This window comes from Manis pentadactyla, chromosome 13 (assembly GCF_030020395.1).
Source record: "Manis pentadactyla isolate mManPen7 chromosome 13, mManPen7.hap1, whole genome shotgun sequence".
Lineage (NCBI taxonomy): Eukaryota > Metazoa > Chordata > Mammalia > Pholidota > Manidae > Manis > Manis pentadactyla.
The window spans coordinates 11,705,403-11,728,861 of NC_080031.1; the positions used below are offsets into that span (position 1 = coordinate 11,705,403).

A 23,459-nucleotide genomic window follows, 5' to 3' on the forward strand; every position below is an offset into this window, starting at 1 on the left:
ATGAGATGTTTATATATTTTCAAGTTAGTGTTTTTGTTCTCATCCGATAAATACCTAGAAGTGGAATTGTTGTATCTCATCTTAGTTCTATTTTTAATTTTTGAGGAACCTCCATACTATTTTTCTTTATGGTTGCACCAATTTACATTCCCACCAATAGGCTAAAAGGATTCCCTTTTCTCCACATCCTAGTCAACACTTCTTTTTTTATAATAACCACTCTAACAGGTATGAGGTGTTATTGTGGTTTTCATTGGCTTTTCCTTGATGCTTTGGTACCTGTGGCTTTCTGTGTATCTTCTTTGGAAAAAGTCTATTCAGATCCTCTGCCCATTTTTTAAATTGGATTGTTTATTTTTCATTGCTGAGTTGTATGAGTTCTTTATATATTTTGGATATTAATCCCTTATTTTTATTGATGGTTTTCTCTGCTGTCCTGTCCAGAAGCTTTTCATCTTGTTTTAGAGTTTCATTTCCAATAAATGTGGGAAACACTTGGTCTTCTCAGCTTAAAATTTAGAAGGGAAATAAAGGAGGCAAGGGAGGTCAGGGGAACATGGTCTCAGCTGGAGACTGGCTTTAGTTGGATCCCATGGACAAGCTCTGGAGCACAAACTCTACTACGGACTTGGTCCCCCCTTCATGCAGGGAGTCATCCATTCATTGGGGGAGATCTCTGCTCAAGTTGGCAGCTTAGCATCTGGGCCAGGCAGCTCCCATTTGGCTGAGGGCAGATATCCAGAGAAGTAAGTAGCTGTGAGCAGGCATAGCCAACCCTCAACCCAGCTGGGTGGCAGATGTGTTGAGCAGCAAAGAGGATTTGGGCAGGGCACAAAAATCAAATCAAAATCCTCCACTACATAAAGTTAAAATTCAATGCTCTATTGCTGAAGATGTCAATGTTTGCTCTTGAAACATCAGGAAAGATTTTAGAATTTATTTCTCATTCAACCAAGCCAAGTTTTGTCTAAACATTGATTCACAAATATTTGAAAGTCTGTTTTGAAACCCAGGGCAAAACAATGATCTGTTTAAGACTGGTGTCTCCCATCTCCATGATTCAATGGGTGAGAGAGCTCCTGTGCAACTAGGACTAAAAATGTGTTTCCCTAATTCAAAGTACCCATTTTACACTGGCTTTTCCAATCTGCTTGTCTATTTTGGAATAGTTGTCTTCATGTCTTTCTTCATTCTGGCTCTGTAAAATCCCAACTGGTAATTTCTCAGAAAGGATTATGTTCTCAGATGCAGACAAAAACAGAGAGTATACCAAACTACTCAAGTAGAAGGGCAACTGGTTTATTGTATGAAGTCCATGTGGCATAATAAAGGAGAGAAAAGCTCATGGAGATGCAGGACCCGAAACGGCGGCAGGCCTCATGAGGAGAGAGATGCCGGGCCTATGAGGCCGTCAAGGGCCCTGGGCCACCTTGGCCGCAGGTGGGCTGCTTCCCCGTCAGTGGTGCTCAGGCTCTCCCTGCCTGTGGGTGTCACCCAGGGCCTTCCTGCCTCTTTGCCCCCATTATTATCTTCCTCACCTGTTCACTCATAACTTCATCTGACAGAGGACACTGTAACTAGAACACTACGTCGTGGCATCTATTCTATTATCTTCAACTGGCATGCCACTGCTTTATTATAAACTTTTCTTCCCTCATTCATATGAGAAGGAACCGACCCTCCATCCTTGCACAGGGTCTCTATTCCCAACTCAGTCACCTGGTTCAACCAGCTGCTACCTGGCCACCTGGCCAGCTGGGGCATGATAACCCAAGCCAATGCCACCCATACCAACTGTCTCCCAAGTCTTAGTTTCCACAAACTGGAATGCCCTTAACATTTTCCTTAAGGCCTCACCCCTGTGCCTGTCCAGATTTTTCTGGCCTGCGATTTCCCCCAAGAACTCTACAGGGAAAGATGTGACTAGTGTTGCCAGCAAACTGGGAAGCCGGAGCTAGTTCTTGTCTATCTGCATAACCTGTGGGCAGAAGGAGAGTGCCAGGGGCTATCGGGGCCAATCCGAAGAGAATCTCAACCCAGAGGAGTGGGTATAGACGAGGATAAAGTATGGCCACAGAATTCTCAGTACAATTTGGAATTATTTTGATCCAAGTCTTTGCATTTCCATATAGGAGATAATAAACAACCAGTTCTAAACCCAATCCTATGAGTGGTAGCACCATCAGAAGGAAAAATTCCCTTGTCAGATGTAAGCAAAAGGGATTTGCAAAACTTCAGTCTAGCGCTGCATCGCTGAGACTCAGCTCCCCTCTGCTGCCTCTCTTCATGACTGCTACTCTTTCCCTCCCGGTGGCTTTCTCACTCTCTGCAAATGGTTAGAAGAGCAGAGCAAAATACAGGTTTGGGGGAACAGACAAAGGGAATGGTGAGATAAGAATGACGCAAAATCCAGGAGAGGTGCAGAACTAGACACCCTCAGGGAGGTTGCAGTAGCTACTATGTTTGCAGCAGATGAGCTCTGTCCTCTTGCCAGAACCCAGGAAGTTGATGTCCTCACAGTTGGTCTTACATGACAGCTCTGAATAAAAATACATACTGTGCCCTGAGGAGATGAAAGAGAGAGCATACAACTGTAATAATGGTTTCCTGCTACCCTATTCCCAGAAATAACCTCTGTTCAGACGCTCACTGAACTTCCTTTAAGCCCATGTGAGCGACAAGGCTGAGTCTACTGATTACTGACCCAGAGGATGGAATTTATTCCCTAACTGGTAAGGGACACCGATCTCTCCTTCACTCAATATTGGCTTTGCTGTCCCCTCCACAGGACCACCCCCTTCTTACCCCTTCCTCCTCCCCTGCCCTCCCAGGGCAAAAGGAAACCACTGTCTGTAAGGGGAGGAGTTGGTTACTTCTCAGTTCCTCTAGACCCCATATGACCTTTTCTTGTAAGTATGTAAATGTTCTCAACCGCACAGGACTGCTGGTACTTCAGGCTGCAGGACTTCATGACGTCGTAGCATAAGCCAAGATGGTATCTTTGACATTTATAGCATATTAGTGAAGGCACTGTTGGACACAGAAAGAAATGCTTAAACGATGCAGTCTAGAGAAGGTTCTCCAGGCCTGGGGGCTTCTCTACAGAAAGTGACTGTTGCCTGGTGGTTCCTACCCTTTCTCTGGCCATTGACTCCTTTGATAATCTTGTGAAAAAAAACTTGTACAGACATAAATCAGATGTTGTATATGATTTCAAGAGATCCGAGTTCCTGTACATTTTATCTGTGGACCCCCAAGTAACAAACCCCTTATTTAGCCTGATCATTTTGTTCAATAAGGGGGGGGGAAGAGAGGAGAGAAGGGGATTTGAGACTCCTTACTCGAAGAAATGAACTAAATTGGTCTGAGAGAGGATGAAAACCCTTAGGATTCCATAGTGAAAATGGGTTACAGCCCCTCTGAAGATTGTGTTTGTGGAGGGTGGGGGGTGTTTACTCCTAAACATATCACAAATGACCTGTTTGCCAAGGAATTTAGACTAGCCGTGGTTGTACCTGTTAGATGTTCCTGAAATTCACCTGGAAGAGATGTAATAGTAGATTAATGATAACAAAATAAAAAATAAATAAATAAATAAATAAATTACTTCTGGCAAGTAAATTGTAAAGACAAAGCAAGGTTTAAAAATAAACAACTAAGATCAACTGTTTAAAACCTCCTAAATATAAAAAAAAGTCTTTCAAAATGGCCATCTTGCCTAAAGCAATCTACAGATTCGATGCAATCCCTATCAAAATACCAACAGCATTCTTCAATGAACTACAGCAAATAGTTCTAAAATTTGTATGGAACCATAGAGAACCTGAATAGCCAGAGCAATCCTGAGAATGAAGAATAGAGAGGGTGGGGGATCATGCTGCCATAATCTCACATGCATCCGCCAAAGCCCCAAGAGCCAATTTTGGAAAAGCTCCTGTCCCCCAGAATCTACCCCCCTCTTACTGCACAACCAGCTCCCTCTGTGCCTCCAGGACTTACCCTTAGTTGTGCCAGCCAGAAGGACTGCACTCACCAAAGAGAGAGCAAACATCCTGGGGTTTTTGTCTTGTGTAGTTTCCCGTGGAAGGTGCTGGTTGATCTCCAGGTGATATGTCCTTGGGCTAGTCATTTAAATCATATCATCATAAAATTTCAGGGACAGACAGTACCTCAGTGTTCCCAGAATCGAGCCACCAACTACTGTCTCCCTACCTCTAAGGCATCTATTTAAAAATTCTCCTCCATGATGAGCCAAAAGAAATATATATATATATATGAAATCTCCATGCATTGTGGTATAGCTAAGCCTTGTGCACTGCAAGTGAACTTTCTCTCCTGCTTCATAACCTTTCAAGGCCAGATTTGGATGCCTTAAGCTCCTCGTAGCTCTCTTCACCAACCTAGCCACCCTCCTCACAATCATCTCAGAATTGTCTTTGTCTCACTTAGGCAGAGGCACCAGGAACCGAGCCCAGGCTTTCCAGGCATGGTCTGAATGTCAGAGGGGAGCACTGGAGTGCCCCTGCCATGGTGCAGAAAAGGAAGTTTCGGGAAAAAAAAGGTGAGCAGAGGCGAAATCTGTCTAGTTTGCCTTCAGGTGTTTATTAACTAATTGACTTATTTTCAATTAAAAATTTACTAACCACATACTAGATGCCAAGATCATAGGAAGGGAAGATGCCAAGCAAACCAGGACACTAATCAGTGGCCTCCCAGAGGGTAGAGTCTCTTTAAGATCCCCCGAGGCATCAAGCGCAGTTGGCTGTGTGGGCCCAGAGGACGGACATTCAGAGTTGACTGCCTGATCAGGGAAGGCTTCCCTGAAGAAGGGGTGGTTGAGCAGGGCTTTGCAGGCTAGCAGCGTGTGAGCGAGAAAGAGTGAGCAGGCACAGGGACCCAACGGAACAGCGAATGTCTGAGGACAGAGCTGTCAGCAACCGGTGAGGAGGGCAGGTCATGTGAGCGAGAAACCCAGACACAGAAAGAGACGCTTCTTCTCGGAGGTCATGGCATGTGGGTGAAGAGGAGGCTCAGAGGACCAAGGCATGGGTCTTGCTGCTGAGATTTCTTTGCATGTAGGATGGGATTTCTCACTCACTATTGTACAATAGCAGGATGTCAATGAAAACAGTCATTTTCCCAAGGTCGGGAAAGATATTAAAGCAGCCATTCCTGTGCATCAATACTGAATTCTAGAAAGGACATCTTTATGGCAAACTTAAGGTTGCTACACATATGGGTTCAAATCTTGGCTCTGCCGTTTGCCAACTATGTGAGTTTGGAGGAGCGACTGATGTTGAGAATGGTTTTCATATCTCACGGGGTGGTATTGGGACAGTATTAAAGTTTGTGAAAGGAAGAAGCTCGTATTCATTAAGGTCCTGAAAACTATCAAGCACGAACCCCCTGTGTGGTGCTCACAATTTGAGGAGCCGACGGGGCCCTTATGCTAGGGTAGCCGTCAGAAACATCAGCCTCGGAGAACCGCCTACAGGAAGGGGAGGCAAGAGGGGACCGGCTCTAACTGTGGTTTCGGCCTTCAAGGGGCGAGAGCCTGGCTGTGAAGTGTCAGCAGCACCAAGGGTTAACTTCCACCAGGGCTTACAGGTGGGAAGGGTAATGACAGTCTCTTCTAGAACAGGCTTTGAGGACAGAAAGTCACATTCAGAACAAACTGTCTAATTGGCCTTGGGTGGGTGAGCAGCCAGGAACTAGCTGGGTTCTGATTCACTGAGCTTGGCTGAGAATTGGGCCCCATTCTCATAGCTCAAGGTACCACCAGTTTTATCTCTATTGCAGACCTCTATTTTGCATTCCAGACTCATGTCTACAAATACCTATTCCCTTTAGCAGGCTCACAAGTAGCACAATCTCAGACTGTCTGTAAATGAAACTTAACCTTCCCGATTCACTAAGCCTGCTCCAACTTGGGTGTCTAGGGTCCTAATAAACCTGGGAATCACTTTTTACTGATCCCTTATGCCCATCCTCAAAGAGAATCTAACAGCAAGCATTATCTATGCTGCTGTTAACATCTCCTCACATGGGTTTATTTTTCTCTAGCCTCACTGCCACTACTGTGACCCAACCCATCATCATCTCTTGGTTGGACTGACAATAGTCTTATTTTTTGAGTCTCCCAGCATTTACTCTTGCTCCTTTGTGGATAGCTCTCTTTAAAGCAACCAGAGACCCTTTGATATGCATAGATGCTCAAAACCCTCCAGTGACTTTGCATAATACTCAGAAGAAAATCCAAATCTCTCCCCGTAGTCTGCAAAATCTTCCCAAATCTGAGCAATGGCCACCCTCCAATCTCACTGTCTACCACATTCCCCTTGCTCACTCACACATCACTTTCTCAGAGCAGCGTTTCCTGGTGAATCTCTAGAACATAGCAATATCCATTCTCCCTCCATTGCTTTTTTACTAGCTATTCTTATTATGGGACCTTGCATATCTAATTGGCCACTTGTAAGAGTCCTCCACTGGAACAAAGCAGGAACTGTCTTTGATTTACCAGGGCTCACCCTGCATGTGGAGGCTTGGAACATAGAAGCCACCCAATCCACATTTATGGAATAAATGATAATGAATTCTACATGCACTTCTGCCTCCAGCCAGTCCATTCTCACATAGCAACAGTTTGATCAGATTGATTTTTCTAACTATAATAAGGATGTGAAAACAAGGTGTTTCCTACATTTGAGCTAGGATCCCAAGACAGTACATGGCAAATATTGCTACTTACACTGAGGTACAAAGAAAATAGATGAAATCCAGTTTCAGTATCCTGGACCCTTTGTCCACTGGGATAGCATATATAAACATTAAAGTACCAAAGATAAAATGGTAGGAGTTTTTATAGTGTTGTGGTGGAAGATGGCTTTCTATATATGGCTCAAAATATCCAACTATAAAAAAAAAAGGACTGCTATGTTTGGCTGCATTTTAAATAAATCTCATGCAAGGGGTGGGGAGGAATCCACCACTAATTCATGAGCCCAAATAACAAATAAACAACCAGTAAAAAAATATTTGCAAGTCATATCGCAGACTGAGGGCTGTATCTCCCTATTATACAAAGAAAACCCAGTAACTGGAAAAAGATTAGTAATTCAAAAGGAAGGTAGGCAGTTAATAATAACATTAGGTCACAGACAAAGTAATAAAAATGGCTCTTAAATATATGCATGTGCTAAGACTTACTCATAGTTTGAGAAATGTAAACAGCAAGTAAACCCAGGTACCACTTTTACTTTACAGATGGGCAATAATCTGCATTTGGTAACACCACTGCTGGGGAGGTTGGAGCAAAGCAAGCAAGCTCATATGCTGCTGAAAGGAGTGTAAGTTAATACATCAGTAAGGAGGAAAAGAAGAGAAACTTAAATCTAAGTAAACAGATGAAAAGAAAAAATAAAGAGCCAAACAGAAACCAATGAACTACAAAAAAGAAAAACAAAGAGAAAATCAATGAAACCCAAAGCTACTTCTTGAGAATTTCAATACAATTAACTTATCTCTGGTCAGACTGGTTTAAAAAAGAGAGATGGGGCACAGATTGCCAATATCACTAATAAAAGAGGTGGCAGCTCTATAGATTATACAGATATTAAAAGGAAAATAAGAGAATGTCATGAACAATTTATAACTGATCTGTCTACTTAGACAAATTCCTGGAACAACACAAACTGCTAAAACTCAAATTACTGAAGCTCAATCAAGAGGAAACATCATTCAAATAGTCCTATATCAATAAAACAAATTGAATTTGTTGTTCAAAAAACTACCCACAAAGAAAGTTCCAGACCCAGCTGGCTTCACTAGAGAATTCTATCAAAAATTTAAGGATGAGATAATAGCAAGTGAACATAAAATTTCCCAATATTGAAGATTTTGAAGATATTGAATAAGTCACAACTCATTCTCAAGAACCAGCATTACTCTGAAACCAGACAAGGAGTTTACGAGGAATGAAAACTACAGACCAGTATCCCACATAGCTGCAAATACACAATTTTAGCATCTTGAGTCCATTAATATATAAAAGAAAGTACAACATAATCAAGTCAGTTTTTTCCCAGGAATGCAAGATTGGTTTTACATTTAAAAACGGAGCCCAGTTTTAGTTTGTTTTAGTGCTGGACAATGGCTTTGATATCCTTATTGGGGGTTTTATATTAAAATGAGTGGTTTGAGGAGAGGAAATTCTGGATGCTCTGGAATCCGAGGGAAAAAAATGCTTCAGTCACTGTCTTAAATGCCACAGATAGTAAATATAAAAATATATTTTCTAACCACAATGGTATGAAAGTAGAAATCAATAACAAGAGAAAAGGTGGTGTATTCACAGACACATGAAAGTTAAACAATACACTCTGAACTAATGGCTTAAAGAAGAAATCAAAAAGAAAATTAAAAAAATATCTTGAGACATGAAAAAATGGAAGCACAATATAACAAAACTTATGAGATTCAGCAAAATCAGTGCTAAGAAAAAGATAAATAGCAGTAAATGCCCACCTCAGGCAAAAGCAGTTCTAAGAGGAAGGTTCATAGCTATAAATGCCTACATCAAAGAAAAAAGATCTAAATTGAACAACCTAACACTACACTTCAAGGAATTATAAAAATAACATTAAAAATAAGCTTGAAGTTAGCAGAAGGAAGGAAATAATGAAGATGAGGGTAGAAATAAATGAAATGTAGAATAGGAAAACAATAGACAAGCTCAATGCACTAAGAGCTGGTTATTTGAAAATATAAGCTAAATTGATTAATCTTAAGTTAGACTAACCAAAGAGAGAGATAGAGTGAAGGACATAGAACTCAAAATCAGAATTGAATGAGGAGACATTACACTGATAAAACAGAAATAATAAAAATGTAAGAAATTACTAAGAACAATTATATGCCAGCCCTAATCTAGAAGAAATCGATCAATTCCTAGAAACAACAACCTACCAAGACTGAATCAGGAAGAAACAGAAAATTTGAACAGACCAATAACAAGCAAGGAGACTGAATCAGCAATCAAAATTCTCCCAACACAGAAATTTCCAGAACCAGATAGCTTCATAGGAAAATTCTACCAAATACTTAAAGAAAAATTAATGCCAGTATTTCTCAATCTCTTCCGAAAAATTAAATAGGAGGGAACATATCAAAACTCGTTTTACAAGACTAGCATTATCCTAATACCAAAACCAGATAAGGACACTACAAGAAAAAAAAACTATACACTAAAAACCCTGATAAATATAGAGGCATAAATTCTCAACAAGAAATTAGAAAATGTAATTAACAAGACATCAAAAGGATTATACATTAAGGACAAACAGCATTTATCTTTAGGATGCAAGATGGCTCAGCATATGCACATCAATAAATGTGATATACCACATTAACAGAATGAAAGATAAAAATTATATGATCTTCTCAATAAATAAACAAAAAGCATTTGACAAACTGTAGCATCCTTTCATGATAAAAATCCTCAACAGATTGGTTATAGAAGGAACATCCCTCAACATAATAAAGGCCATATATGATAAACCCACAGATAACATTACACATGCAGTGAAAAACTGAAAGCTTTTCCTCTAAGATCAGAAACAAGACAATGGTGTCCATTCTCATAGCCCGATTTAACATAGTACCATAATTCCTAGCTAGAGCAATCAGGCAAGAAAAAGAAGTAAAAGGCATTGTAGTCAGAAAGGAAGAAACAAAAACTTTTTTGTTTGAAGATGACATCTTATGTATAGAAAACTGTATCAGCTCCACAGAACAGCTATTCAAGCTAATTTTAAAATTCAATCAAGTTTCAGGATTTGAAATCAACATACAATAATCAGTTGCATTTCTGTACATTAACAACAGAATATCTGACAGAGAGATAAAGAAAATAATCCCACTTACAGTTACATCAAAAACAATAAAATACTTAGGGATAATTTAACCAAGGAGGTGAAAAATCTGTTTGTTGAAATCTATAAGACACTGATGAACAAAAAGATATCCCATGTCCATGGATTGAAAGAATTAATATTGTTTAAATCTCCATACTACCCAAAGCTATCTATAGATTCAACACAATCCCTATCAAGGTTCCAATGCCATATTTTACATAAACAGAAAAAACAATCCTAAAATTTGTATGATATCTGTTGTGGTATACCCTAAATAGCCAAGACAATCTTGAGAAAGAAAAACAAAGGTGGATGCATCACACTTCCTGATTTCAGACTATACTACTAGCTGTAGTGATCACAACTGGCATAAAAACAGACACATAAACCAATGGAACAGAATAGAAAGCCCAGAAACAAACCCATGCATATATAGTCAGCTAATACTTTACAAGGGAGCCACGTCAATGAGGAAAGGATAGTCTCTTCAATAAATGGTATTGGGAAAATTGGATATCTGCATGCAATTGAGCAAAACTGGACTCCTACCTTATACCACTCACAAAAAAAAATGGAAAATGGATTAAAAACTAAATTTAAGGTCTGAAACTAAAATTACTAGGAGAAAACATGGAAAATGTTTTGGTCTTGGCAGTGATTTTTTGGATATGACATCTAAAGCTCAAGCAATAAAAGCAAAAATAAACAAGTGAGACCACCACATTAAATGATCAACAATATGGAAAGGCAGCATATGGAATGGGAGAAAACATTTGCAAACTATATCTTGAGTAAGAGGTTAATGTCCAAAATATATAAAGAAATACAACTCAATAACAACAACAAAAACAAAACAAACAATCTGATTAAAATGGGCAGAGGACCTAAGCAGACATTATTTCAAAGAGGATATCCAAATGGCCAACAGGTACATGAAAAGATGCTCACCATCACTAATCATTAGGGAAATGAAAATCAAAACCACAATGAAATATCACCTCTCACTTGTTAGAATCACCTACTTTGGATAAAGCTGATAGCTTTTTGCTGATAACAGAGTATCTCTTAGGGTCGTTTGGGTCTCAATTCGTATCTCTTGTAAAACAAGTGAGTGGTCCTGCTTTGAAAAGAGTCTTTTTTCACTGAAGTAGTAAAACCAGATGGTTATCAAGCATTACAGAAGCTCCATCCGTGAAAAGAGAAAAAGAAACTTTGTTTCAGTCAGAATTTTATAGGATAAAATGACCTTTTTTACCATAGCCAAAAGGTTGTTGATTTTTAGCTTCCGAAAGAGATACACGGTGTAAGACTTCTTGGATGGCCTCAGCAGGCACAGAGTGGGCTAAACCAAAATGAGAAGAGAAACTGGCTACGTTGAAAGATGCCTTTTGTTTCACTCAGTTGTAAAATGAAGAGCTGGCAAAAGTGTTGATTCCTCAATGACTGCTTCACATTTTAAAAGTAAATATCAACTACTCTATTTGACAAGGAAGATGGATTATAGATATTTTCCTTTGTTGTAGTCTGCAAAACTAACTCCAACATGGTTTACTAAAATTTATCCAATGTAAGTAGAGCTTCTTTTCATCCCACAAGCTGGTAAGAAAAGCTTTGGAAGCCCCAAGGAAAGGGTTTTACTAAAATGGCACAACTACATTTAGAAGGTGCCAGATTTTTCAAACTGGATCTTCTTGTTAGGAAAAATTCCAAATCCTGAGATGCATTTTCCAGATAGAAATGAAATGCACTTTCATTTTGTCTGGTTATCATTTGCATTCACAAGAATGGTTCCACATAAGCAATAAAACCCAGTATGGCTTTTGGGTCCTAGCAAGTTCAAAGATGCAAATGAAAAGACCTAATGCTTGCTGTTTCATTGACTTCTGTGTAGAAAAGTTTCAGGCACTGCTGACATTCTTGTAGTTTGTGGCCAACATTCAGTATGGAAGAAAATTATTAATATTCGTTAGAGATTAATGAAAACAGAATTTTCTATCAAAGTTCATGGACTCCATGAAGCTAAGAGGGCACTAGACCCCATACTAAATAAACTGCTCAGGAATGAAGGCAAATTGCTAACAAAAATCTGACACTCACATGCATAAAATCAATCCATAAACAGTCCTGCCAGTGTTTTCTATAACTTTTAGTTATCCATTGTGACTAATCCATTGAGACGGAAGCATCTTATTAACAGCAATACTGTGAACAAAGCCTGAATTTTTGTGACACTGACCTTTGCTTGAAAGTCATCTGTGCTCCTTGCTAGACACTCCACCTGCAGGGTGCTGGGAGGGCTCCATGAGATGATCCAGGTGAAAGTGGCTGGCCTCTTACGTGGCACAGAGCAGGCACTCCATAATTGCTGGTTTTGTTCTTCTTTCCTCTATTTTGATTCCCATCAGCAATTGGAGGTATGAGGAGCTAGATGGATTCTCCAGGTGATTTGCTGGGGCCCTGCAAGCAGGTTTTTAAAAGGATCATGATTTCTCAGTCTCTGTACACACTAGGAGCTCAGAAACAAAGCAGCCTGATCCCGACTCTGGGCCAATGTCCATTCCCCCTACACAAAGGGCAGAATTCAGAAGCACAGGTTAGGAGGATTGCCCATCTGTGGTATCACCAGTCTCAGTCACCCACCCAGGAGTCAAGAAAGACCTGAACATGGGGACACAGCATCCTGCTTTCTCCTCCGCAGAGTGGAGTAAGTGGATCTATGCTGATGGATGGCCCTCTTGGCATGGGGTGCATTAAATTGGGTGCTGTACCCCAGTGACTCCGTATGGAATCATGGTTACTGGTATCATGTGAGACTTACACCTTCATTCAGTCTTTCCTTCATTCAACTATCCTAGGTTCAGCACAACTCCATATGCCAAGCCGGGTGCTAGGTCAGAAAAACAGAACTTGACGATCATCCTCATGATCTACATCATGAAACCAAAGAATGATCAAGTCATAAAGGGCCATAGGAAGGGTCGAAATCTAACATCACAGATAAATGGCTGGCTAAAGATGCCATAAGTTATACAGTAATCAGTCAAAAAAAGGTCTCCAGCTCCCGGGAAAATCCTTTTTGCATTATGCCACACTGCTTCTATTAGTAGGTTCTAATACCTATCCTTTCCTACTCCATGCTAAATGAAAAAATAAATTGTTTTTAATAGTAAATCGAATGGATGACATACTGTGGGAGGATGAGGAGTAGGTCAGTGAACCCCAATGCTTGGGTGGAGTTGCAGAACTCTGGAATTAATCCAGGAGAAAAGAGATTCAAAACTCAATGGGTCTTTCAGAAGTATCTGCCAAAGGGAACCTTGAAGGAAATAGATCCTATGCAAACCCACTTCAGTTTAACCTACAATGCCTACTTCCTTTGCCATGATTCTAGAATCATTCTCTTTAAACAGACAAAGCTAAAAAAACAGGTGAAAATGAAATGCTCTGAGAGCTTTGTAAACCCAAGTGCAAAAGGTGCAGGGCTTTCAGAGACGGGTAAGATTCCTCAAGGGAGGAACAACCTAAGACAGGCACAGTTGCAGGGGGGCCATCAGGTGAGAAATTGGGGATCAACAGAGGTGAGGCTTAGAACCTCACCACCCCTGTTTTGAGAGAAATCTTCTGCATCAGTGGATGTTTTGTTGCCCTTGTCTAGCTTGGATTAATACTTATTCTATAGGCACAGACCTGATCATCTACATTTGCCCTCTTAGATCACTAAATTATGTTTTCTACCTTTATCTTGCATATACCTACCACTTCAGCATTTTATTAAAAAATAATAATAATAATAAGGGAGAAATGTGGGATTCACATATAAATCAAGTATAAAAATCAAACGAATAATCATATCTGACTTGATTGTTTATAGTTCATGATGCGTGACCAAAACTGAAAGCTTCTGTGGTATGACTGCCCTTGCACTGTTCACCATGTAAGAACTTATTCACGATGTAAGAACTTGTTCACCATGTAAGAACTTGTTCGTTATGCTTCAGAAGATTGGAGACTGTTGAGAATGAGGCTTGAGGTTGATTAATGATTGTGCATTGAGTCCCCTATACAGAATTTTATTGTTGTAAACAACCATTTGATCAATAAATATGAGAGATGCCCTCTCAACAAAAAAAAAAAGGTGCAGGGCTTTTCCTTCTCGGTTAGCTTTTGGAAAGCCTTGAAAATGCCATTTATTTTCTAATATCCTCTCCTGAAATATGGCAGAATAGAACACTGTATCAAAAAACTCCACAATCTTTATTTTCAAAGGAACCAATTTCCTCCTATCTAGGGCTTCTGGCTCTCTAGTTAGGCAAAGATGGGTTCTGCACCGATTAGTCGTAGAAAAGGAACTTGGCAAATTTTGTGGCATTTGAGCCAAGACCTTATTTCACTCAATCTTCATCTGATGTCTAAAGATGTCAGACTTGATGTGTTTTAATGAACACACTGTTCCGACAGCTAAGAACATGTTGTTAAATCAGTTCTGTATGGAAGATTCCTAACATCTCTAGCCAAACTACCTCCAGCACACTGACGGGTTTAGAAGACTTAGAATGCCAAGTCTGGTCATAGTTTTCCAGCTCTTTATCCATAGTGAACCTTAATTGACCTAACTTTTGTAGTGATAGATACCTAAATCATGGACAAAACTGGCCAGATTCTCAATATAAATGTGCTAAAGATCAAGGTGTGTGATAATTCTAGGGGGCTTTTCTCAGCCCTACAGAGTAAACAGTCCCTGATCTTAAAGGACAGATTTCTGGTACGGTAAAAATGTTCGGGGCTAACTAACAGTCAGAAGTTGTAGGTTGAAGGCCAGCTGGGTCACAGGTATACATGTTCTCATTTCTTTCACTTTCCTGATTCTCACCCATGAGGTGAGGAGCTTAGTGAACTTCTCTGAGTTGTTCATTGCTTTGCTCTCACACATTGAACTGTGCTGGCACATCAAAGCTCTCAATGAATACATGTTAAATGTATAAATAAATCTCTAAGAGGCACTGAGTCACGGTGGTTAAAAGTGTGGCCTCTGGAATTAGAAAGTCTTGCTTTGGGTACTGACATATCAGTCACTAGATACATGATCTAGAGCATAAGATAAGATAGTGTATAGGATAAGATACTGGACCTCACCAAGCCTCAGTTTCCCCCTCTGTGAAACCACGATTAGAAAGATAATATAACACCACAACTATAATGATAATAATAATTACTGAATGATAATAATAATCATGATGATGATTACATGAAAAAAAAACAGCTTAATGTAAACCCCAACATTTAATAGTATCATTGTTCTCTGCTATGGAGTAGAGACAATGAACTTGAGCTCCCAGAGGAAACCTTGTATGATTGGTTCCCCGTAGGCATGAATAATCCCTGCCCTATGATGAAAAAGGTTTCCTCCCTGCAGCCGAGAGACCTGTGTTTGCAGCCCCTGGGTTCTCTGCTCCCTGTACAGAGGACTTCTGGGTCAGGATGGACAAACATTTCCTGCTGGTCTTCCCTCTCTTCTGCTTCACTGCAGGTGAGTCACAGACCTCAGGAGTGTCACTAGGCAGGTCCTAGGGAGCCCCTGGAAGCTGCACAGGTAGAGTAGGTGTCCATGCGGGGCTGAGCCCTGACTACATTTCCAGGAAAAGAGAAACCACTCGTCAGAATGCCCCCCTGTGCTTCCTGTGCCGACTTTTCTGACCTCAGCATTCTGCCATTCTCCCCCAGGGGCTCAGGCCTCAATGGCTGCCCCTTCATACTGCTTCCCCACTCTGTCTTTATCATTCCCCATAATCCAAAATCCCAGTAAGATTTTCCTTAGGACTCCCTTTCCATTCAAGCATGTGTATCCCATTTGCTAAGGGAGCTGGTCAGTCTATAATGAATAATTTTGTCATTTGTTTTAGCACTGGACAATGACTTTTGATACTCTTATTGGGGACTTTATGTTAAAATGAGTGATTGTAGGAGAGGACATTCTGGATGTGCTAGAATCAGAAAAAAACATGGTTCAGTCACTGTTTTAAATTCCTTGTACCAAAGGAATTTTGGTTGCCCAAAGGAAGATTGGTTGCCCATCTGAGACATGGGGAGATGCAGAGATTTTGTGATGATTAAATCAGACACAAAGTGAGAGGACACAGCCCCAGTGAGATCCTCGGTAAACACGACTTTCCTTTCTAACTTATGTGCACCAGGGAGAGTTTTTAGAAAAAAATTAAACCTCTATTTCATTTGTTCATCCCATGGTACCATATAAAGTGTCCCTAACTGTGCTATAATTCATGAGGCCTTCACATAGATTCAGTGTGAAGCTCAAAATAACTGAGTATATCACCTAACAATATCTAAGCAGCAAATGTCAGAAATGACATCACAGCAACACTAGCTTGGGTAAAATATTTTAAAGTACTCACCCTCATTGTCACATTCTATCCAATTTGCAGTGTTGCCAAGTAAGCCAGGCCAGCATTAATAGAACCATTTTTAAGCTGGAAAAACAGACACTGTGGGGGCTATTTGCTCAGTTACCTGGGTTGAAAGGGCTGAAATTGGAACCAGTCTTTCTATGCCCACAGTGGCATTTCTCTGGTGTGGAGTTGGTGAGAGCTCGACTTTCTACACCTGAAACCCTGCCTCCAGCTCTTCATCCACTGCCCCCTGGCCCCAGGTCTAGACAATTCCAGTTCCTTCTAAGTCCCTGACTCCCCCTGACCTCACACCAGCTCTGTGCTCTCTGCTCCTCAGCAGCGACACCACTGAGGTGTGTAACATGTCACCTTCGCACGCAGACAGATCGCTGCAGAAGAGGCTTTGGTGTCTGTGTTGCTCAATTGCATGAGACGTGCATGAGCTTAAAGATCTTCCAGGGTAAGTTAGAGGGTCAAGGGAGGTGCTGTGAGCTTCTGAGAAAATTCTCAGGGGAGTCCTTTAGCAATTTTATATCTGAGATTAAAGCCAGTCCAGGCAAGGCGCCAACTGCAGAATGTGCCCTGAGCACGGGTCCCTGTGCAGGCAGACAGGAGAGGCCTTGGGGAAATGAGGCAGAGGACGAAGGTGGGGATTCCAGATTCCCAAAAAGCTGACCAAACTGGCTTTAATGCTGAAGACACTAAAGTATGAGTTGCTAATCTAGCAAGAAAGAGAATGAAGCAGCTATACAGAGTTGAAGGTTGTCAGGGACCTCAGGCCAACAGCCCTTGCTGGGGGCCAGTGATTTCCACATCTCCCTGCCTGGATCCTCTTCGGAAGTAAGCTGAGAAGCCGTTCCTAAACCTACCCTGGTGCCTAATGAAATGTTCACGGACAGGCCCAGTGCCAGGTTTGACTTGTCTTCAGAGAACTTAGATCCCTGATTAGCTTAGATAGTTGAGTTAAACTAGAAATCCTTCAGCTGGAAGTTCACACATATTTTTATCTAAAAGTCTCTTTTATCATTATTTGTAGTTAAGCAGAAAATAGCAACAAAATAGCCAGTGGATAATCAAAAAATGGTTCCTTTTTATTACAGATAACATTCTCCAGTTATCGTATATGGTGTGTCAGAGATTCTGCAGAGATTTGACATTTGATCTCAACAATCGGACTTACGTTCACAAATGCTGCAACTACAATTATTGTAACTTCATACTCTAAGATATTTGACCTCCTGAGTCCTCGCTTGAGAATGTTATTGATATTCCCCTCCTCTTCACTCTCTGCCTGCCCTTGCTTTCCTGCCCTGTCTGTCCTGAAAGTACTCTAGCTCTCTCTTTAATTCAGTGTCATCCTTCCCGGTGCCTCCAACTTTGTTCCTATCACAGTCAGAGGACAACGATTCTGAAAAACAGATTTCTTCCATTACACGCATTTCCATACTCCAAGAAGCCTGTCCCAAGGGCCTCAGTACAGTAAAATTTAAAACAAGACCATTCTAAACCTTGTGATTAGCTTAGATAGTTGAGTTGGACTAGAAATCCATCAGCTGGAAGTTCACACATATTTTTACCGTAAAGTTTCTTTTATCATTATTTGTAGTTAAGCAGAAAATAGCAACAAAGTAGCCAGTGGATACTCAAGATTTTCTTCTAAAGATACAAAGTAATTTTCCCCAGCACACAGTGGGCACTTCCGACTCATTCATGATTTTCTTGGCATTTACAAATTACATCTATATACACTGTTGTAGGAAACAGTAAATAAGGGATTTCCTGCCTCGGTGGCATTCACAGCTTACCTGTGGCTGCATCTATGCCTATCAAGATGTAGACTCAAGGATACATCACAGTTCTCATTTCTTAGTTCCCCTCTCCTCATCCTTCTCTATTCCTCTCCCCTTTGCTGTCCAGCTGCTCTACCAACCCCAGCAACCCACACCTGCTGCACAAATGCTCCTTCTTCTGAATACCCAAGTCACCTTATGGATATTTATTTTGTACTCTCTCATAATGAATTATGTCTATTTGTCTAAATTTGTCCCAGTATGCTATAAATCACATTAAGAACAGGTACCATGTCTTATCTCTATTGCCTTTAACTGATCGATGAAACTTTATTGTATCTAACTGAACATCCAGTGAAGTCAATGGAATTTTTCTTGCCCATCTGTTTAGTCTGCAGGACTTAATGGTGCTTTCATGTTTTTCTGGCTGAATACCTATTTGGTTGCATGAACCAGGCATGGCAGCCTCTACTCCCTACCAGACAAAGCACATTCACTCTGGTACTGACATAACATATGGTTTCCTCAAAAGGACTCTGCAAAGGACATTTCTTCTTAGGGGATCTTCCAATATTTAAATGTCTTAACCAAAAATTATTTTTGATAGGATTCTTCCAAAACTCATTAGCTAATTTTCCTTCAAAATTCATAATCAATACTATGGATATATCAAGGTTTTACAAAATAGTTCTGGAAATTTAGAAAGGGTAATCTGGTCCAATCCTTTTTGAAATATCTGAAAGCAGATGTTTTCTTAGTTTTAGTGATGTCAAGATTGATCAAATAGGTTTGCTTGTTCTCAGAACTATCTATGCAATATAAAGTTTCCCTTCAATTTTTTTATCTAACAGTTTTAGCCTCCATTAATTATTAATCAGTGCCATTATTCATTATGAATTGAAATATAATTACTTTGTCTTCTAATTGAAGTCTAATACACATATAATCAAATGCACATATTTAACTATATAGTTTGATATGATTTACAAACGTATAACCCTATATAACCACCATCCCTATTAAAACATAGAACATTTACATCACCCCACTGAGTTTCTTCAGGAAACCACCTACTCCAAAGGTATTATTCTAACTTCTATCAGCATGGGATAACTTTACCTTCCTTGAATTTATTATAAATGAAATTATATAGAAAGTACTCTCTTGAGTCTGGCTTCTGTCACTCACCATAATATTTTTAAGACTCATGCATCTTTTTGCTTATACAAAAACTGTGTTCCTTTTTTCTCATTGTAAACATACACTACAATTTATTAGATCAATTCTCATATTGATGGACATTGAGCTGTCTCCAGATTGGGGCTATTTTGAATAAAGCTACTACGGACATCCTTGTATAAGACTTTTGGTGAATATCTCCTGGGAAGGTAATTATGAGTCATAGGCTAGGTATATGCATAACTTTAAAAGAAACTAGTAGTTAGTTTGCTAAAGTGGTGGTAACAATATATAGTCCTACCAGTATCATATGAGAATTCCAGTTATTCTACATATTTCTCATCACCAATTATGATCAATCATTTACATTTAAATTTTAGCTATTCTAGCAGCTGTGAAGGGCATCTTGCACTTTCCTGATAATGAATGGTGCTCAGTCATTTTTAGGCTCCAGTGAGAAAATAACTCACCCTTGCTTCCTTTTAATACTTATGTGAATTTAAATTAACATTTAGATTCTCCATTTGGAATTTATAATTGATCCAATTCAATCTCTTTCTATATGGCTATCCAATTAGCTCAACATTTATTTATAATTTTTTATTTTTCTCAACTAATTCGAGATGCCTCTTTCGTAATGCATTGCATTTCCACTAGCACTTCACACTAATTTTGGGTCCTCAGTTAAATTTTTCTACCTATTACTTCTGATAACATAAACAAAAATATAGATAACATACACAAAAAATAATTCAAACTGGATTACAGGCTTAATATGAAAAGTAAAACAATAAAACTTCTAGAAGAAAGCATAGCATGAATTTAGAAGTTTGGAATAGGCAAAGTTAATTTAAACCTGACCTAGAGGGAGAGAAGTCCAAGACGGCAGTGCAGAAAGAGCCTGAACCCACCCCCTCCCATGCACATACCAAATCCACGCCTACACACAGAGCAGGTCTTGCTGAGGAAGAGCTGAGGCCTGAGGGAACACCCTCTGCGCAATGAGGGATACAAAGACATGTATGAGAGATGGAGACATGGCAACAGTGGCGACCCCACCCACAAGGCCCTGCAGAAGGGAGGCATACCACTAAGAGACCACAGTGCAGACTGGCCTGCCCTGAGGCACAGGGAAACAAGCCATGGTTCAAAGGGTTTAAAGAGCAACTACACTGTAAGCGAAGGAAACTGATTCTCAGAACTAAAGCACCTGCCAAATGGGGATAACTGCTGGAATGCTCTCTGGACCCCGAGGTGCTGATGAGCACCCTTGTTTACATTCTCTCTGCACATTGCTAGTGCGGATGGGGAGCACCGCTGTTCCCCTTCCTCCCCCATTCACAATGTGGGTAGGGGCAGGGTCTGAGTGCACACACAACTCTAAATGCAACTCAGGCAGTCTCCCAGTCCCCATCTGTACCCAAACAGCAGTCCCACAAGGTCGCCCTAGCACAGTGGGGTGCTCATGCAGATTCACGCTGTCTGTACCCATTCTGATGCCAGCTACTGTGTCAGCGCAGCACTGACGAGCACTCACCCAGATTGCCCCTTACCATGCTCTTGTTAGAATGGACCCAAAGGGTGCACACCCAGGAGACTCCCAAACTACACCCCTCTGCCAGTGTGGCCCCAGCTGGCATGCACACAATAGCTCCCCTGGACCATATCCTGGGAGTCCCGGCACCAGGACACCCCAGCCGAGGCTCTTCTAGCCTCCAGCCAGCAAAACCAGCAGGCACACAAAGACTACCCAGGGGATGTTCCTACACAAGGCTACTCCTTCAGCATTGAAAAAGGTAGTCCTTGTTGTATATAAATCATAGAAAATCAAACAAAATGAGCAGAGGAACATGTTTCAAACTTAAGACTAAGACAAAACTTCAGAAAAAGGACTAGCAAAAAAGGGTTAAACAATGAATGTGATAAGAGTTTCAAGTAATGGCTATAAAGGCACTTACTGGACTTGAGAGAAGAATGGAAGAACTCAGGGAGGACTTCAACAAAGAGACAGAAAATATAAAAAAGAACAAGTCAGAGATGAAGAATACAACAAATGAAATGAAAAATACACTAGAGGACTCAACAGCAGATTAGAAGATGTAGAAGAACAAACAAATCAGCAATTTGGAAGACAGAGTAATGGAAAGCCCTTCAGTTGAACAGCAGAAAGAAAAAAATAAAATGAGGATGGGTTAAGGGAACCCTAGGATGACATCAATGTCCTAACATTCACATTTAGGAGTCCCAGAAGGAGAAGAGTGAGAGAAAGGAATGGAAAACTTACCTTAAGAAGTAATAGCTGAAAACTTCCCTAACCTGGTGAAAGAAACAGACATCCAGATCCTTAAAGCATAGAGAGCCCCAGAAAAGATGAACCTAAGGAGGTACACACCAAGACACATTATAATTAAAATGTCAAAGATTAAAGTTAAGGAGAGAGTCTGAAAGGCAGTAAGAGAAAAGCAATCAGTTATGTACAGGGAAACTCCATTAGGCTATCAGCCTATTTTTTTAATACATTTTTTATTGCAGTATAGTTGATATATAATATTAAATGGGTTTCAAGTATACAACATAGTGATTCAACAATTATATACATTATTGAATTCTCACCTATAGTTACTGTCAACATAGAAAGCTGTTGCAGACTATTGACTATATTCTCTATGTTGTATTTTGATCCCCATAATTAATTTATATTATGATTGAGATTTTGTGCTTTTTTATCCCCTTTCACTTATTTCACCCACCCACCCCATTGGTACATATACACAATGGAATATTATTCAGCTATAAGAAGAAAACAAATCCTACCATTTGCAATAACATAGATGGAGCTAGAGGGTATTATGCTCAGTGAAAGAAGCCAGGAGCAGAAAGACAGGTACCAAATGATTTCCCTCATTTGTGGAGTATAACAACAAAGCAAAACTGAAGGAAAAAAACAGCAGCAGACTCAGAGACTCCAAAAAGGGACTAGTGGTTACCAAAGGGAAGGGGTGGAGGAGGGTGGGTGAGGAGAGAAGGAGAAGGGGATTGAGGGGCATTATGATTGGCACACATTGTGTTGGGTGGGTCACGGGGAAGAGAGTAGTGACTCTGTGGCATCTTGCTATGCTGATGGACAGTGACTGTGGTGGAATGTGGGGAGAGACTGGATAATATGGGTGAACATAGTGACAATGTTGCTTATGTGAAATCTTTATAAGATTGTATATCAATGAAAACTTTAAAAAAAAAGAAAAGACATATGCACCGTTATGTTTACCAGTGCACTATTTACAATAGCCAAGATACAAAAGCAACCTAAGTGTCCCTCAATAGATGAATGGATAAAGAAGATGTGGTATATATACACAATGGAATATTATTCAGCCATAAAAAGAAAAGAAATCCTAACATTTGCAAGAACATGGATGGAGCTAGAGGGTATTATGCTCAGTGAAATAAGCCAGGTGGAGAAAGACAAATACCAAATGAGTTCAGTCATTTGTAGAGTATAAAAACAAAGAAAAACTGAAGGAACAAAATAGCAGCAGACTCACAGACTCTGCAAAGGGACTAGTGGTTACCAAAGAGGAGGGGTGTGGGAGGGTGGTTGGGGAGGGAGAATGGGATTGAGGGCACTACAATTCACAATCACAATACAGGTAGGTCACGAGGAAGGTAGTACAGCATGGAGAAGACCCGTAATGACTCTCTAGCATCTGATTGTGCTGATAAACAATGACTGCAACTGGGGAGTGAGGACTTCTTGTTTTTCCTAATAGTAATACCCTGCAGATTTGTAGTCCCATGCATTGGTTTGTGAATTTTGCCGGTCTAGCTCTACCACCGTGCAAGGGTTCTATGGCCTGGAAGAGGATTCTGTACCTGCATCTAGAACGAGAGCACTTGCTCAGGGTCTTGCCTTATTGTTGTTGTTCCCTCTATGTCTTCCTGCCTCCTGTTCTTGTAAAATGTAAGGAACAGGGTGATGTACCCCAGTCGGATCAAGAAAGTTAGGTGATGGGGTATTGTAACATGGGGCAATATGGGAGTCAGAATCTCATGGAAATCAAAGACAGGACACATAATGGCAGATTCAGGAAGACTGGATGTGGAGGGCCAGCCTGGATATGATGAAAGATATAATATTGCTGCAGTGGGTTGTGAATCTCTACTTCAAGCTT

The 23,459-nt window shown here is 40.4% G+C and overlaps 2 protein-coding genes across 2 annotated transcripts; one reads left to right on the plus strand and one right to left on the minus strand.

Moving 5' to 3' along the window:
* Positions 1–2,325: 2,325 nt before the first annotated feature.
* Positions 2,326–4,051, minus strand: PATE2 (prostate and testis expressed 2). Its single transcript, XM_057491093.1, has 3 exons — positions 4,000–4,051; positions 2,902–3,030; positions 2,326–2,563 (listed from the first exon to the last, which is right to left on the minus strand). The coding sequence occupies exons 1-3, from the start codon at positions 4,049–4,051 to the stop codon at positions 2,427–2,429; spliced, it is 318 nt and encodes a 105-aa protein (XP_057347076.1). The 3' UTR covers positions 2,326–2,426.
* An 11,341-nt stretch (positions 4,052–15,392) lies between these two features.
* Positions 15,393–17,543, plus strand: PATE3 (prostate and testis expressed 3). Its single transcript, XM_036930224.1, has 3 exons — positions 15,393–15,441; positions 16,656–16,778; positions 17,419–17,543. Exons 1-3 carry the CDS (start codon positions 15,393–15,395, stop codon positions 17,541–17,543), a joined length of 297 nt encoding a protein of 98 aa, XP_036786119.1.
* Positions 17,544–23,459: the final 5,916 nt, after the last annotated feature.